This window comes from Daucus carota, chromosome 3 (assembly GCF_001625215.2).
Source record: "Daucus carota subsp. sativus chromosome 3, DH1 v3.0, whole genome shotgun sequence".
NCBI lineage: Eukaryota > Viridiplantae > Streptophyta > Magnoliopsida > Apiales > Apiaceae > Daucus > Daucus carota.
Window position 1 is genome coordinate 248208 of NC_030383.2, and position 18168 is coordinate 266375.

The following is an 18168-nucleotide window of genomic DNA, read 5'->3' on the forward strand; positions in this document are numbered from 1 at the left end:
GTTGGGTTGGTTTAAGGTTTTTTAAAAGTTATATTTCGACCCAACCCATTATAAACGGCTCAACCAAAAATCAACCCAATTAACCCACGGTTTAGAATGGGTCGGGTTAGTCGGCCTAGTTCAAGGTTGGGTTGGGTTGGTTTTAACGGGTTGGACAACCCATGAGCAGCCCTACCTGACATCAGCAGGTTGAGCTAGTCGTGTTATAGTTAATCGTATTATAACAATAAAGCAGTAGGTTGAGCTAGTCGTGTTATTGCTAGTTGTATTATAATAATAAACTGATTTCAGTAAAAAAGTTAGTCACATTATAACAATAAACTGTTAAAATAGGATTTCTGAAAAGTACGGGCTAAAATAATTACAGTTATTGTTTAAGATCATTTAGGACGTGTGAAAAATTTTATTACTTTAAATAACTGAAAATGAGAGTTTTAATATCAAATTATAAAAGTGAGATAGGAACGCGGACCCCGTCTGAATGTGTTGTGCGTATATAAATGTAATTCAGCCTGATCTTAATGTGCAAGTAAGGACATGTAGTTGTGATGCTTTTAAAGTTTGGAAATTTGAAATAAGGTGGTGTAATAAAGTTGTTTAAAATTTACTGCTGGATGGAGTAGTGTTGTCATATTCAATTTAGCGGTGTCTGTTTCTGAACATTTTAGCTGCAGTTACTGCCATTTATTAGAGCCACTGAACCAAAATACAATCCGCTTGCTTGTCATTATCCTCCAGCACCCAAGATTCTCATTTTCTTGAATTCTTCCTACAACTCTTGCTCTATACATTTACTTTCTGTGTGTTCCCTTGCTTTGTCTTAATCTTTAGCCTTGTCTTCACCACATGGCCACCTGTTTTTTCTTTTGAGGAATTTCAAAACGCATGTGATGAGAGGCAGAAATGAAAGCTGATATAGACCATACTTAGCTGCTGCAAAGTTGAAGAAAGAGGAAAAGATGCCAACAGTATGGTTCTCCTTAAAGAAATCTATGCATTGCAAATCAGAGGCATCAGATGTTCATGACCCAAAAACCAAGAATCATTTGAGCACAATCCTTACAAAAAAAGCAGGCAGGTCAGGATGTTCGAGGTCTATAGCAAATCTCAAAGATGTGATACATGGAAGCAAGAGACATTTAGAAAAGCCTGTAAGTTGTAGTCCAAGATCTATTGGGAGCAGTGAGTTCCTCAACCCCATCACCCATGAAGTGATTTTGAGCAATTCAACCTGTGAACTCAAAATCACTGGTTTTGGTGGATTTCAAGAAGGCCTCAGCGGCGGCACTGGTGGCATTAAGTCCACATATGTGGGTACTCTGAGGCCTGGTACCCCTGGGCCTGGGGGGCAACCTGCCATGCAATATTTCAACCCTTCTTACAGGAGTTCAGCAACTCCTCCAAGGAAGGCTGCTCCTTTAGCAGAAAGAAAGGGCAAGTCCGAAATCCCAAGTTCCAGTACTTTGGGTGGGGAAAATAGTATGACACATTATAAGCCCAGGGTGTCTTCTGAGGCAGAAACTAATGCAGTTACATGCCACAAGTGTGGAGAGCAGTTTGGAAAGTGGCAAGTTCTTGAAGCACATCATCTATCCAAGCATGCTGGTAAACTAGTCCTTTTGCATTTCAATCCTCAACTATTATTTCAACTTCATTTTTCGTGACTAATTGTATTGAAGATACTTTGGTTCTTCTTACAATCTTACCCTTGAATTTAAAGGACCAAAAAGTTTTATGTGGTAAGATTTGTGTATATATATAGGGGAAGGGCTGGGCGGAGAGAAAACTAGGATTTGGTTGGAAAAACTGGCATCATAATGTGACTTTCTAGTGCTGACCTGATTCCCCTTGAAACACCTTTTACAGTTCTACTTCTTAAGTCCTAGCCTTTTGATTTAGGTTTCTGTTGTCCTTTGTGTTGAGATAATTTCAAAGCTAGTCCATTTTGTCTGTTAGTTGTATCACATAATTTGTTTCTCCTTAGTACAATGGTAGCTTTCCAGAGGCTAATATATATTATGCTTCATTCCACAGTTACTGAACTTGTAGAAGGAGACTCGTCTAGAAAGATTGTTGAAATAATCTGCCGCTCCAGCTGGCTAAAATCCGAGTCTCATTGTGGGAGAATTGAGAAGGTTTTGAAAGTTCACAATATGCAGAAGACTTTGGCTCGATTCGAAGAATACAGGGAGATTGTAAAGATCAAGGCCAGCAAACTCCCAAAGAAACATCCGCGCTGCATTGCAGACGGAAACGAACTCCTTAGATTTTTTGGTACCACTATAGCATGCTCAATTGGCATGAATGGAAATAATAGTCTTTGTATATCTGACAGATGCTGCGTTTGTCGAATTATACGAATTGGTTTCTCCACAAAAAAGGAACTCAAGGATGGTGTAGGAGTTTTTACAACATCCACTAGTGGGAGAGCATTTGAGTCTATAGAAGTCTATGAAGATGATCTAACCCTGAGGAAGGCTTTAATAGTTTGCAGAGTTGTAGCAGGAAGGGTACATAGACCCCTGGAGAACATACAAGAAATAGCTGGACAGTCGGGATTCGATTCGTTGGCTGGGAAAGTTGGTCTTTATTCAAATATTGAAGAGCTGTATTTGCTCAATCATAGAGCACTTCTTCCTTGCTTTGTGGTAATTTGTAAAACCTGATGAGCTTAAAATATAAAAGACTTGACCTTACACGTTTGATGAGCTGCATTATCGTTTCTGATCAGCATTTTGTAATTTTACGACAGCCTTATTTTGAAAAGGTCCTGAAGGTTCTTTCTAACCTGAAAATTCAAAAAAATTCCAATAAGGGTCTTGATGTAAAAATCTGTCCCCTCTGGAGCACAAAAAAAGTGCCCAACTTCCAAGCGGCACATAGCAAGATTATTTTGTCCGGCTTGGCATAAAATTGGCAAGTCCTCTGCAAAGTGCACACGGGTTACTTATTCTACAGAATAACACGAGAAATGCACCTCAAGATCTTAGTCCGACTTCCACATCAAAGCCTACTCACAACTGGCCTTCAATTGATGTCATAATCCTTGTATTAACTATGTACTTAAAGGTGCCATGTGATTTTAATGGACCATCCCATATTATCTATCTTAAATGTTTTGAAAATGTTAGGTGGATCAAATGAAGAGTATATTAGTACGTCCTGTATGACTAGTGGCATCAATTTAATTGAAATAGGGCTGGTGGTCCTAGTTGGATGGCCAAGTATTTACTGAGATTAGTCCAAAGCAGAGGACAAACTTACATCCTGTCTTTATCTTCTTCCGTTCAAATCCTTTCTCTTCATCATTCTCATGTCATATTCTTTTCTGCCCCTTGAATTTCTTTTAATTAATTCATGATAATATAAGTAATTAGCATTTAACTTTCTATTCCTTTCTCCATTCTTATCAACTGAGGTTTTCTTAAATTTTTCGTTTGTGTCATTTGCCAGTTTTGTGGTTATGTAGCTATACTGATACTGATTGTTTTTTAACGCATTAGGCACTCAATTTATCATCTGGTTCTGGTCAAGAACATCACATAATATTAAGGAATAGAGGGAGTAATAAAACTCATGAATTTTTTTTATGAAAACATGACAAATCTAACAAGTACCTTACTCATACAGGTATTTTGGTTGTAAATCAGCTATGTGATTTGATTGTTTATACAGTACTAAATTAAGTTAGCATAATAGACTAGTACTCATGCAAGTAAAACAACAACATAAATGTGATTATAAGTGTCACGCCTGATTATATTTATGGATCCCATTGTTACAAGGACATGTAACAATAAAGATAGTGTCTGGGACCCTATAATATATCTCTGGTAAATTTACTTGGTGTTTGAGGATCTCAAAAACACACACAGTTCAATCAAGGTATGGAATCATTAACCTCACAGCTAACTCATTTATATTGGCTATCTCTTGTTGCACTTTCCAAGTCTGTCTTTTAGGAGTTACATATATGAGGGAGAACTTGAAAATACTAGCATTAGGTTCAGTTGGCATTAGTTCTTGATTCGGACTCCTCATTCGCTCAGATTGCACTTTCGAAGGCTTAATATGTGTCATCATAAATAATTACGGCAAAAGACAGTTCTTGTTTGTATTAGATTGTGTTTTTGTTTACTTTAAGCCAAACCCAAATGTATATTCAATTTTTTAAGCAGCAGATTCAACCTAGTTGCTTTTTTGTTTTTAAGTGAGTCCAAGGGGACAACATCACTACTTAGAGCAGCCGAGCAGGGTTAAGGTCTGCGTATGTATACACTTCCCATACCCTGCTTCCAAATGGATATAGACTAATGTTGCTTCGTTTCTAGTTTTAGCGATGTTCAAAGATTATTTCATCAAGGTAGGATGAGAGAAAAATTAACCATCAGGCACACAGAGAAAAATACTTTATAAAGATTAACAAGTACACAATTCTGTAAACAATGACATTTATTAGTAAGCACTGAACCTTTCTTACTTGCAAATAGGTTGTAAAAACCCATGATCTACACAAAGGTCGACAGTTTGATGCATTATGTCTTGCATATCAAACTTGTAACTAAAGCCCAAGTCTTTCAGTTTCTTCGAGGATATCTCACATGGGGCTGGCTGCTGATCGTCCGTCATCAGCCTGGATTGCAGAAGAAGATTAGATTATATCCTTAAAACTAGCAAACTGTTTTGACCTAATGCATTACCTTTGTATATTAGGGCAAGGATAAACTTTAGCTAGACGATGAACCAAATCTGACAGTTCACAACTTTGTGTGCAGCATATGTATCGACCTTCTGATTTACTATGCTCCATCAAGAATATATGGGCATTACATACATCTTCTATGTGGACTACAGCAATTGACCCCATTCTTGAATTTACAGCAGATAGTATTGGAAAGAAATCAGGATCCCCTAAATCAGTCAGATTTTATTCAGTTAAATTCATTTAAATATGATACTGCATTGTTCTTGATAAATTAGCACTAGATGATGCATAAAGCCAAACTACCTGTTAACGGTGATAGGAGAACTTGAATGCTTGAAGGGATATTTGAAGTTAGGAATGGACCAGCTACGGTGGTTGTTATTACTGAGACAAGATCAATGCCTTTGTCATAGGCAAATTGAAATGCTGCATTTTCTGTTGAAAGTTTTAAAAGTGCATAAACCTGCAGCATTGAACAGAGAGTGGTAACTGAGAAGCTTGATCACCGAGAATGCAAGTGAGGAAGATGTAAAAGTATTACCCAGCCCCTTGCTTTAGTATTCCAGACATGATCAATGGGAGTCTGGCAAGATTCATCAACAACAACTTTCCAGTTCCCATCAGTGCCCTTGGCAGTTAAGGTACTAATTGAAGATGTGAAAACAACCTTCTTTACTGATTTTGATTTCACGCAAGCTTTAAGAACATTTAAAGTTCCTTTCACTGCAGGCTCAATAATTTTCGATTGAACATAACTGTCTTCAAGTTCAAACAAGTTGAAGTCAAATTGATATCAGTACACAATTTTTTTAATTGTCTGGATTTCAGTGATTTCAAAATGAAAAGAAATAAATACTTATTGTTATGTAGATGATTTGAACTAGCTACAAATAAAAATAAGAAACACATGTATTACCTGTATTTTCTGTTTCCAGAACACTGAATTGCATTGGTGCTGCAACATGGAACACACCAATGCAGCCTTTGACAGCCTCATCAAAGCTCCCTTCTTCCAGCAAATCAGCTTGGAAGATGCTTAACCGATCGTGGGAACCCCACAATTTTGATAAATGCAGATATTTTGCTGAGGATTATATTCGATGTTAACACAAGACAGACATGTTACCTTTTTGATCATAGTACTGTTTCAGTAGCACAAATTTACAATTATCTACTGAAATCTGATAATAGAAACTTGATAATGCGTATATGATATTCAAAAAGTAATGGCGCAGATAATAGGGTTATTGGAAAACATACATATTGCCTTAAAAGAAACAAATAGAAAATACCGAAAAGTTCATTTATATTTGTTCATTTAACCATAGCTCATACTCGTACATGCACCAAAACTAAAATCAGGCTGTTTCTGTGGGAGCCAAGTAGAAGCTGCAGAAGCACACAATTGATTAAACTTGCTCCTCCAAGGATCTTATTCCATCACAGAAACACAAATCACCAAATAACTGTCGACTTGATCAAAGTATTTGTTGAGACATTTAGCGAACATGAGGCGTGTTTACATTTTCTTTTTCCTACTGTTTAACTGTTTTAATTTGTCAACATTAAAGTGTTCATGACTAGACTAGACAAATATTTGTAATCATAGAGTTATCACTTTATGAGTATGCGTAATTATCTGTAATTTGTGATAGATATAAATCAATCTTTAGATGACTCTGGATATTCCTATTTCCTAAAAAAGAAAACGAGTCTGAATACAAAAGAATCAAGCAAGGGAAGAATAGCATACAGACCAGGATCTCGAACAGTGGCATGAACATAGCAATTGCTGCGAAGAAGAGAGTTGACGAGCCATGAAGCTATGTATCCTGTCGATCCTGTAACACAATACCTTTTCTCCCCTTGTTTTCTTACTCCTCTTTCTTCCATGACAGCTTGCTTCTCTACAGATCTCCGATATATATATGTATTGCTTCACTGCACAGTGCACACAATAGTGAGTGTTGCTAATTACAAAGCTTTATTTGGAAATCAAAAGTTAACTAGTTTCAACTACTATATTACCAAAGGATTCAGGCAAGCTGGTTTACAAACACAAACAGAAATTAGGCCGTGATAGAAATCAATTGTGATATCATACAAAAGTTTTTTCGAGATTCTCTTCTCAGAAAAGGACAGAAACCTTAACAGAAATGGCATATAAACAAAGACATCTCAACCGAAAGCTAGTACGCGGGTTTGGCAAACACAAAGTTATAATTTTAATATATACTCAGACTTTTTAACACACATTCTTAAGTACGATTATATAGTAAAATAATTATTTTTTTATTTTTTAATGAATATAATTATTGTATATTCTTATTCATAAAAAATTTTAAAATAATATTTTTTTGTTATATATTCAAAATTACACCTACAAGTGTTTGAAAATTTCAAACCACCTATAAAATAAAACAGCGAAAGTATTTATATTTGACTAAGACACCACTTAGAGCTTAGAGTTGCCCAACCCATTTTACACCATTCTTGATATAAATGTGTGTCATGTATTTTATATATACGTGTATTGATTTGTTTGAGTTTGAATTTCAATGTTGTTTTAATCCTCATTTGGATGTTGTTTGTACTGACTTTAATAATCATATTCATCTTGATTTGAAGCATATTTGGATGATTTTTACTATTTGATCTTGTTATAGGTGATATGAAGATGTGATTTTTCAGTTACATTTTTTGTTGATATTATTTTTAATTATGAGTTTAACTTGATCTTTAAAATGTTACAACCCTGACATTTTGACTTAGTTTTTTCTAATATTACTATCAAGATATTGTGTAATATCACACCACAGTTGCATTATACTAAAATAAAATCTAATTCAAAATCACAATCCAACAAAATATGAAAATCAAAATCACCTAAATTAAGATCAATAATTAAATTCAATACTAAAATCCAAAATCACAATTTTAAAACAATATCAATAAAGAATATAAAATCAAAATCACCTAAAACAAAGGCCAATTATCAAAATCAATACTAGCTAAAAGCTTCCAAATTCAAATTCATTCAAAATTATAATGCAATATAATTATAAAATATCATAAATAATATTCAAATCATCCAAACAAACACCTATATTTTTCTAATTTTGTGTGTGCGGGGATTCTTAGTAATATTATCATTATCATCTAAATCATCAAAAACATTAACACTCTCGATTCATCATTATAATCGTCCAAATAATTATTTCAAGATAAACATTAATAGGACCATTTTCATATACTATAAAAATCTTATTAAGTGTAATAAGCGTAGTAGATTTTTTAAGATTATTTTTGACTTCAAAAAAAATATTAAAGAAGTCATAAAATAATTAAAGATAAGATAAACAAAGCGAACCTTGAATAAAAAGAACAACAATCTCTAGCCAAACTTAAAAAAATAGGGAAAATAGATTTTTTTGCCACTCAACTTATTATTTGTTTAGAAACCTACCACTGAACTATAATTTTTTTCTTTTTTGCCACTAATGTTAGGTTCGGATTTTTTTTTGTCACTAACGTTAGGTTCGGATTTGATTATTGACACTATGTTATTCTTTTTAGAGTTAATTGCATTTGGCACCCATTTGATTTCAGCATGTTGCGCATTGCACTTAATAGTTTTGGAATAAACATTATGCAGCCCCTTACTTTTAACCCGTAGACACTTTGCACCTTTTCCGTTATCTTCTGCCGTTACCGTTAACTTTTGCAAGGGCATTTTGGGAAATTTATTATATTTAATTAAATCAGACCTTTATTTAAATTTTCCGACCATCTAAACTCCTGAAAATAGGCAGAAAGGAAATTTATTTAATTAAAATCAGACCTTTATTTAAATTTACCGTTAACTACTTGTCCTAGGTAGTTTATCTTGTAGGACGAGAGTACGGATTTTTTTACTCAGAAAGGAAATCTCAAAATTAACTTATGGAACTATATTTATAAAAAGTGGGAACCTTAAAATACGTGACAAGTAGTGGTAAAGAACTATAAAGTCAAGTGATACTATATTTTTGTGGAGTTTTAAAATAATTTATAAAACTAAATTTTTTAGGTTCTTAAAATGCCTGTTAAACTCTCGTACTTCAAGGTAAACTAGCTAGGGTCCATATAGATGACTCTATATAATGTTATAGACACATATCATATCACCATAATATTGCAGAATACCACTATGTTTTTATAATGCTAAAAAACTAACATATTGTTAATAATCAAATCAAAACATAACGTTTTTAAGGAGAAAAAACCAACATTAAATTTTATTCAGAAAAAATAAAATAAAATAATTTTTGAAATCTTTTGGAGTCTCAAAATGCGTGTCCAACTCTCATCCTCCAAGGTAAACTACCTAGGACACTACATATAAAAATATAGACACATATCAGATCGCCATTATATTGCAGACTAACACTATATTTTAATAATGCTAAAAAAATTACATAGTGTTAATAATCAAATCCGAACCTAACGTTAGTGACAAAAAAAAGTCCGAACCTAACATTAGTGACAAAAAAGAAAAAAGTTATAGTTCAGTGGTAGGTTTCTAAACAAATAATAAGTTGGGTGGTAAAAAAATCTATTTTCCCAAAAAAATAATATCACATCACAGATAAAAAAAACAGAGAGCAAAGCTAGCAAAAAATCATGGCCCAGGAACAATGACACAAAAGCTAGCAATCCACATCTGTCCCTCAGATGGCATCATGTATCATGGACTGACTGGCTGTACAACCTATGATTAAAAAGCTATTTTTGTTACATACAACGCTTTTTAACTGCTGTACAAAGTTTTTCTCATGCAGCGATTAAAAAGCGCGGTATGTATTAAAATTTTGTTTAAATTCTGGCCGTTTAAGCCAACGGTCAAAATCTTGTATGTTATTTAACAAGTCCTAACATACATATGCTAGAAACTGAACCTTATATTAAAACGATATATTCTATTTATAACAAATTGAAATGATAATAGCATACCAATTTTAAAATTTTATAAATCAATATAGTCAATATCATCAAAACAAAATATTTTGCAAGTTCAACAAATTTTACAAAGTGTATTGCACATCCCATTTAGCTAAGGAGATACTCTAAGAGTGTAATAAATGAGGATTTTTTTTTTTTCATTTGTGAAATTCAGAGGTATTCAACTCAAGATTTAAAAAAAATGTATCATAATCTTGGTGTATTCGGTTAGGATTTTAAATTAGGCTTCATAAAATAATTGATTTTGTGAGATTGTTCGATGTATTTTAAGATATTTGAAATTTCACTAAAATCCATGAATTTTTGAGTCGTTATGCTTAAATTCTAAAGACTCTGCATCAATTGCGACATTTAATATGTAATCAATCCTTTGCCCCATATTTTGATGAGATACTCTCCCCGCCGATCAAGCCCTAACTTTAAGCTGCTATCGTTTGGTTAAAATCAAAATCAGATACAATTCACTAAAATTGCTTAGATATGTTTAGTCATTTCTTTTATTTTGTTTTAGAAATTTTTAAAAAAATATATAATAAACAATAGACTAACGTATATCTTCTTAACTCTAACGTGTTGTATTTCAAAAACAAGGTAGTTCGGCACATTATAATTGTTGGATTCCTTAAATCAAATTGATTCTCATATTTGTCAAAGTTAAACATGTAAAAGTTTGATCGTTGATTTGTAGTCAAGATACAATCCATTATAACCGTTTCCCTTTAATCAAATTGATTATGAAAAAGATAACCCATCCATCCATTCGAACCAAAGGCGTTATGTCAATAACAAATTATCTGCATTCACTACAGGAAGCAGGCCGAAACTTGGCAAAAAAAATGCATAGAAAACCATAAACAAAAATACCTGTAGTTTGTAATATGAAGCAAAACAAGAGAGCAGAAACTCCATGTACCTCAAACATATTAACATTTTAGCAAGTCACTCACTAACAAGCACTTAAAAGAGAAAATAATCCACCTGTAGATCCAACGACAAGTTGTCGTACAAGTTTTGAAAAGAAGTCAGCTACTCACTTGACGAGAACACCTAATTTATTGTCGATCAAGAACCACCACCATCATGACCATAACTGCTAATCCCATAAAGGATGCACTCATAGCCTTATCCTTATCTATAGAATTAGTGAATGATCCATCAGGAGCCCCTGTACTACCAAATAGATTCTGAAAATAATCAGACAAGGTGTTCATCATCTCCACTACAGTATCCTTCATGTTCAGAACGATATCTTCAATAACATTCCTGTCCTCCGTGTTACAACAGTCAAGTTCACCGTGCCCAGCAGACTTGTCAGAACTTGAATCCATATCTAAGCCTGTAGAGAAGCGATAGACAATAATGAAATATCTATAGCAAAAACCCAACAGACCTAAAGAACACAGCCAGCTAGTGTGCTTACTGCTCTTTTGTGACTGAAGGAAGACTACAAGGGCCTCATTTTGCAGTACAGCATTCCACACCTTTGGATCACAAGCAATAGAAGCCACAACTTGCTACAAAAAATAATAATTCAAAAGTCATATAGGCGTCATTGTGATAATGTATAGGCCTCTAGAAGGCGAGGAACCACTCTAACAATTGTCTTATTGGCATATAATTAACGTTCTGAAAATAATCAATACAAGTAAATTGACTCGGAATTAATGTGATGAACACAGAGAGAGAGATTATATATAAAGAACCTGACTACCTGAGCTGCAGTGTTTTGGTTAAGTAACTTAAATGCTTGTATAGCTTGTGTTGGAAGAGTTGGAGAGGTGGTTTCTTGGGAGTTTACAAGTGCCCCAATGACAGACTCATCATCAGGTAAGAGATAGGCCCTGTGATAGTCATTGAAGTTGATAAAAGCTCAGTATTCAGTAAACCTTAATAATGACTACCATCCACAAACTGTATGCCTGTCCTGTAATAGTAATATCATCAAACAGCTATACATAACCACGACTCACTGACGATCAACCAAAAGCAGGGCTCATGGGATACGAGTCATGATCTTTAAACTTCATATAGTGTCCTCGTCATTATTCATAATAAAACAAAACAAAACATCATAAAAGGTAGTACTAATTAGCAATGATACATGAAGACAATAACAATAAATAAATATAGGGCACGACAATTGTTCTACATATATATTTTCTCCGTTTTATATTGTCATGACCTTTAATTTAGGAAATCTCCAACCGTGATCTAAAAATCCAAATTTGGGGAGTACATAAAATTTCATCAATTTATCAATCGCTACAGAAAAATCAAAGATAAAAATGCCCATTTTGAACTTCCAAATACACTAATTGAGCATTTGTGGGAAAAATATACTAATTTTGAGAATTAGTATTTTAATGTAAATATTTTAATGCTTTTAATTTATTTTTATCTACTGTTTTATCTTTTTCGAATTATTTTATAATTTTTTTATCTTTGTCTAGTCGTTAAATGTATTATTTTAATTAAAGATGAAATTAGTTAATCATTTTTTAAAATATTTAAAATCAAAGTATATGAATATCGTAAAGATGAATGAATTTGGATCTATATTTGGATTAAATGATTGTAATAGGATTTGGATTCCGTCCTAAATTTGGATCATTTGGTATCCAAATTTGGATCTATGCTCAAAACAATAGTACATAGACGTTGAAAAACACACTAAACATACATATAATCGATGTATGAAAGGCAAATAACATACTTATTGACGGCTTGTTTGAGTTGAAAGGTTGCATCCTGAGCTTCTTTAGGAGTAGGTGCACCACCAAACACAAGCCTAGACTCTTCCATCATAAGTTCCTCCTCGCCGCCGCCGGCAAGTTCCCAGTCGTCAATATTGTTATTACTATCATCATCATCATCCCAGTGAGGCCGACTCTGAATGTTATCGGTGCTGCTGGTAAACAAAGCCTTGACGTGGGATACCCCCTTGCGAGCCAACGGATGCTCCGCCCCACGCAACCCCATGTTCATCCCCGCCACTTTAGCGGCGGCCCTCATCGCTGCTCCACCACCCATCACGTCAAAGGCGTTGCTGCTGGATGGCTAGGGTTTTCTGTAAAATGATTAAACAAAGCTAGCGTTATGATTTTATTCACACGGATCACGTGCGTCACGATATGATCAAATAGATGACTGCTTTCATTTTCTGATTTTAACAAATCCTTTTTTTTTATTTCAACAATATTTGGATCGGATAAACATCACCAACAATCCTACCTTCTTTCAGCATTTATCCTTTCCGTCTATAAATTATACTGGACAAATCCTATTCTTCACTTTTCTCCAAAATATATATAGTCAATATCAACGGGCGTACAAATCCTATTCCCTAATATACGATTTTATTCCCAAAGTTTTTTATATTCGTGACTCGATTTATATATTTTCCTTTAAAAACACCTAGTTGCCAAACAATGCTATAACCGAAAAATGAACCGGAGAAAATAAATAAATAAACGAGAAAGAATCCTGACAAAAAATGAGAGATAAATCAGGTTTGCACTTTACGATGATCAATAAATAATAAAGATATTTAATACATTTTATTATTTTAAAATGACATTAATTTTTTAAATGCCTTGACTTATAAACTGTATCAAAATTACTTTTAATATGTGAAAACTAAATTAAAGTTTACTTTTAATTTTCAAAAAATTTTACATAATAATTTTAATATTAATAATTTTTGAAAAAAATTATAAACCAAAATAAAATAATAATCAGAAAAAGACAAATGAAATACCTGACGAGAGGGAGCGGGGATGAATTACGATGATGTACGGTGATTAAAAATTAAAAAAAAGAAAAGGGAATAAAAAACAAACAACAAAAGTGGAAAGGGTAATTAAAAATTAAAAAGAAGAAAAGGGAATAAAAAACAAACAACAAAAAGGGAAAGGGATTGATTTTTTCACTTTACCATTCTTAGTTACCCCCAGCTGACCGCTGATTGTCTATGATATTGTATCATGATATTTGTAAGAAAAATTGTGACACGAAATATGATAGGTCGGTGTATTTAGTGAATGTAATTGAAAGTAGGTGTTTATTTTCATCTTATTTGAAACAAAAATTTTGGAATCAAAATTAAATTATAACTACATGCATAAATAGGAATGAAAGTCACTAAAAAGGCATTCAGAAAGCGATCGGAAGGCGAGTCATTACAAAGAAGGTGAATGCAACCAATCATCTACGAAGATGAAGACTCAACGACGCATACTAGGGGTGAGAAAAAACCGATTTGAAACCGAAACCGGGAAAAACCGGAAAAAACCGATCCGAATGTAACCGATCCGAAATCGAAACCGAAAATTTAAAAACCGAACCGAATTAAATGGTTGGGTTCCGGTTATACCTCCCAACCGAACCGATAAAAACCGAACCGAACCGATTATTAAAATTATAATTAAATAATATATAATATATGTAATATATAATATTTTTATAATCTATATCATGTTTAAAAATCAATAAATCTATTTAAATATTTAAAGAAAACATAAGTTTGTGTAAATATTCATGCTCACTGTCATTGAGTAGCACATTTTCTTAATCTGCCAGTTCCTTGGCTGCATGCTCCCTGCTCAAATCCCTTTTCTTCTAGATAATCTTCAACCCCACTGTTCCATTAACCTCTTCAACATAACCCCTCTGGCCAAGAGTCTCTTTTTTTTCCTTGTATTTTTTCAAAAATATATATTCCCTGGCTTATATAAAAATTATGACTATATTCCGCGCATCAATTTGTCTCGTCCGTATATTATTTTTCATTTTTATATTTGTTGGTTTTATAACCGAAACCGAACCGATTATAACCGAACCGGGGTTTTTTAAACCGAAACCGAATCCGAATCCGAACCGGCGGTTGCGGTTCTCGATTTTAAAAACCGAAGATATATGGTTGCGGTTCCGGTTTTATCCCAAAACCGAGCCGAACCGACCCATGCTCTCCCCTAATGCATACACATTTCATGCGCTTGTGCAGGTGAGTTGGAGGGTTGAAGGAAACGAGAGATTGAAGTGAGATAATGTACTGGAATTATGAAGAGGAAGGATGACATAAAAAGGAACAAAATTATCTGATAGGAACATACAATTATATCATGAAATTTCATTTTCTTATATTGCTAATACGATTGAGTGTCCAAAAGAAATGGTGGCTGAAAATAAGCCATGCATCCCTCCACTGTTGGTGCCAAAATTCGGGGCACAAGAAATGGTGCCAGCCGGGCCTGTTATGAAGGCGAGGCCCATAAGGAAACAAAGAAGATATGATGCACGTGCGGATGAGGCCCACTAGAAGTCAATGGTCAAACTTCTGGTTTAAAAAAAGGGAGGTGATTATCTCGAGCTTGGAACACACACGTGTGAGGTGACACCCTCTTGTGTGCATGCATGTAGCCCAAATGTTGATCGTTACCGACGACCCACGACATGACTAATATTTGAAATTTATTATTAAAATAGAATTATAGTTGAACCTCGATTAAGTAATAATCGATAAAATAATATCTTTATTAAATTAATATTTTTTTCTAGTCCCAACATAATATAAATAGTATATTTTTAGTCTCAATAAAATAATAAACTCGACATGAATTATCGGATCTAGTTTTCAAGGGGATGATGAGAAAACATTAGCTCATTTTGGATATATAATAATCTAATGGGAGTGAGCGGAATCTAGGTCGCTCAAGTTCCACTGCTTATGTCCAGGAGCCCATTTGGGGCATTTGGGACTGAAATACCTGGACACGACCCTTGAGTTCAAAAGCTCAACATGAGGTGCAAATGTGACACACCGTGGGGTCTTGTACTGGTTAATCGAAGCACCCAAGCTGATGGCATAGTCCATGAGCTTGTCAAATGTCCCTGATTCAACAATCTTCATCTCCAAAGGACCGATTGATTTGTCTGAGGCTCGCCCTTGACGATATACACTGTTTAAAGATTCTTCAATAGCCAAACAACAGTCCTCAAAAATAGACGGAGGAACTGGAATTGTTCCATGTGTATTAAGCTCCCAGAATAGAACATAGTGACCTGGAATTGTGGTCGTGTCCGCGTAACTTGTGTACTCAAGTAGAGTTGTATCGAATGGCATTAAATGGTTCATCGCATTCTTGACAGCATTTTGCAGCTCAACTTCATCTGTTTTGTCTGAGTCAATGCTCAACACCACATTTTTCCTGCATATGAAGTTGAATTGGGGGGCCTTGTTCTTGAATCCAGCTACTCGTAGCAAATCCCCAACTCGATATCTATAAAGGCCTGCAATCACAAAAGTACCATTCAAAGCATAAACATCAAGATTTACCCAAATGTTTTACTTAGAAAAAGCCAAGTCAATGAAATCGATCCATTACAATGTAATCCTATAAAAGCTAAACTCACCGGCATAGGTAGTGACAACAAGTTCGTACTCTTTTCCCAGCTGAACATCTACAAGATCAACCAATTCCTGTTGTTCATTCTCATTTAGAGACTCAGACATGCTAATAGAATTTGTGTCACCAGTCACATTGTTCCTCCGAACAGGCATGAACTCAAAATAGGCCATGCTTGGGATGAGAGTATAAGACACTTCCTCAGGCTTGCAAAGAGGATTAAGATTGAGCCCGAAGTAACACTCAGAAGAAGCATACATGGTGCAAACAAGAGGCTGTCCGTTGCTATAATAATCAAGAGTTGGTATGTACTGTGACATTGTCCCTGTCACAATAACATCAACATACTTTGTATTAGGCCAAATCCTTGTTATAATCCCTTGCCATGATTTCTTGTTGCATTCCCCTTGAATAAAATCGGCGAGTTTAGAGTCAGGCTTCAAGATTTTCATTACTGATTCTCTGACAGAAACATCAGTGATCTCAGAATTTAGTGTTCCCGTTCGGATATCATGACAAAGAAGAGACCAGTGGTTTTCAAGAAAGCGGATGGCCCTGATAAAACCGGAGGCAAAAACAGCCCCCACTCGGAGAACTTGGTCGTTGAAACAAAGGCCACAAAGCATCTGAGAATACATGCTTTGGTAGGAATCAGGGCAAAGAATGGCTTCATTTGGGCTAGTATAGTTTGTGTAAGGATCATAAGGCCTATTTTGAAAATGCGAACTTTTGTAGTAGCTTGTCAAAACCGGACGAGCTAACAAGCCACCAGGGGTCTTGGCCTCGGATTTAACAAACAAAAAATACATTCCTTTGCCCTGGTCCAGACCAGGAACCACTTGGTTCATCACAGGCATCAACAAACTATATAGCAGTGATCTCCTTTCGAGTTCTTCTTCAATGGTTGGCATCAGTTTTCTCTCTCCCCCAGATGTGCCGGAGCTGTCACATTCGTAAAATTCAGACACTCTTCGACCACAAATCAAACAAATAATAAAAACATATTATTATTATGATTACAATATTATAGACAGAAGAAATGACCTGGTGAGGAATTCAGAGATGGGATGAGAGCAGAGGATCGGGGACTTGTCACCATTGGCAATACGGTTGATATCATGCACAAGGTCTTGATATCTGACGACAGGGATCATCTTCTTGAATGTGGAACGATCAGTCTTCCCGCCCAGACCATGGCGCTCAAGGTACTCAACGTTGGCGCTGCGTGTCAGGATTTCTGAGAGGACTCTCAGCTGAACCTCATCCGGGTTTGAAGTCACTTGTTCAATCAACTCAAGTGCCTTTTTATTCGAATCACTTGTTACCTCTGACACTACTCTCATTTTCTTCGGAGCTTCGGGCATGTTTTATAAAATAAACATGAGAGAAGATATATAAATTGAAAGAAGAAATGCACAAGGAAATTGTGGAGAGAATGAAGAGTGTGGGAAGAAATGAGAGAGCTTTAAATAGAAGAAATAAGCTTTGTAATTTGCAGTAAATGTGGTCCACACTCTTAAGCAAACAATTATTAAATGAGTAGTGTATCGAAAACAAGTTAAGTTAAATTGAAAATTTGCAGCTTACTGTATTTACTTGCCAGTTGCCATGCAATATGGATGGCGACTTTCCAATCAACATAAACAATTCAGGCCTAATTTGACACTTAGGGATTTTTCTTTTGTTAGGTTTTGGTAATGCAGTTTGCATGTTAGGCAGTGTGTGTCCGCATTGCCACTTCCGACTCACAATACGTGCGTGTACTTTCGTCTCTATATGTATCAGTACAAAGATGAATATCTCGTGAGTAGTGTGCTCAACTCGTAATTCATGTGTGTAATACTTTTTTTTTGCCTCGGATAAATTCTTGTTTGTTTGTTAAATAATGTTTCGTATAATTAGATTTTCACCGTTTCATTTTTAAGGATTTTGCCCGTATTTTGTTATGTGTTGTAACTTGTATACACGTAAAATTAACAAGATATTAGTATATTAATTAGATACGTATAATTACTTACAACATGGTTGAGATAATCGGTCTGTTATACATTACATTTG

The 18168-nt window shown here is 34.7% G+C and overlaps 4 protein-coding genes across 6 annotated transcripts; 1 reads left to right on the forward strand and 3 right to left on the reverse strand.

Annotated features, from left to right (window-relative positions):
• Positions 1–487: 487 nt before the first annotated feature.
• Positions 488–2705, forward strand: LOC108215147 (uncharacterized). Its single transcript, XM_017387511.2, has 2 exons — positions 488–1605; positions 2035–2705. The coding sequence occupies exons 1-2, from the start codon at positions 960–962 to the stop codon at positions 2664–2666; spliced, it is 1278 nt and encodes a 425-aa protein (XP_017243000.1). The 5' UTR covers positions 488–959; the 3' UTR covers positions 2667–2705.
• On the reverse strand, positions 2344–6913 carry LOC108215148 (putative anthocyanidin reductase). Of its 3 annotated transcripts, none has more exons than XM_017387512.2 (9): positions 6734–6913; positions 6463–6646; positions 6047–6094; positions 5622–5789; positions 5247–5464; positions 5009–5168; positions 4701–4911; positions 4481–4633; positions 2344–2788 (listed from the first exon to the last, which is right to left on the reverse strand). In XM_017387512.2, exons 2-9 carry the CDS (start codon positions 6596–6598, stop codon positions 2755–2757), a joined length of 1128 nt encoding a protein of 375 aa, XP_017243001.1. In that variant the 5' UTR covers positions 6599–6646; positions 6734–6913; the 3' UTR covers positions 2344–2754. The 3 variants fall into 3 exon arrangements, with proteins under 3 accessions (XP_017243001.1, XP_063945229.1, XP_063945230.1); XM_064089159.1 differs by lacking the exon at positions 2344–2788 and adding an exon at positions 2874–2925; XM_064089160.1 differs by lacking the exons at positions 2344–2788; positions 6047–6094 and adding an exon at positions 2874–2925 and having other exon boundaries at positions 6734–6912.
• A 3617-nt stretch (positions 6914–10530) lies between these two features.
• LOC108213532 (uncharacterized) lies at positions 10531–12997 on the reverse strand. Its single transcript, XM_017385333.2, has 5 exons — positions 12938–12997; positions 12420–12773; positions 11418–11547; positions 11127–11220; positions 10531–11042 (listed from the first exon to the last, which is right to left on the reverse strand). The coding sequence occupies exons 2-5, from the start codon at positions 12734–12736 to the stop codon at positions 10759–10761; spliced, it is 825 nt and encodes a 274-aa protein (XP_017240822.1). The 5' UTR covers positions 12737–12773; positions 12938–12997; the 3' UTR covers positions 10531–10758.
• A 2350-nt stretch (positions 12998–15347) lies between these two features.
• On the reverse strand, positions 15348–17558 carry LOC108213324 (indole-3-acetic acid-amido synthetase GH3.6). Its single transcript, XM_017385105.2, has 3 exons — positions 17155–17558; positions 16118–17052; positions 15348–15994 (listed from the first exon to the last, which is right to left on the reverse strand). The coding sequence occupies exons 1-3, from the start codon at positions 17472–17474 to the stop codon at positions 15387–15389; spliced, it is 1863 nt and encodes a 620-aa protein (XP_017240594.1). The 5' UTR covers positions 17475–17558; the 3' UTR covers positions 15348–15386.
• Positions 17559–18168: the final 610 nt, after the last annotated feature.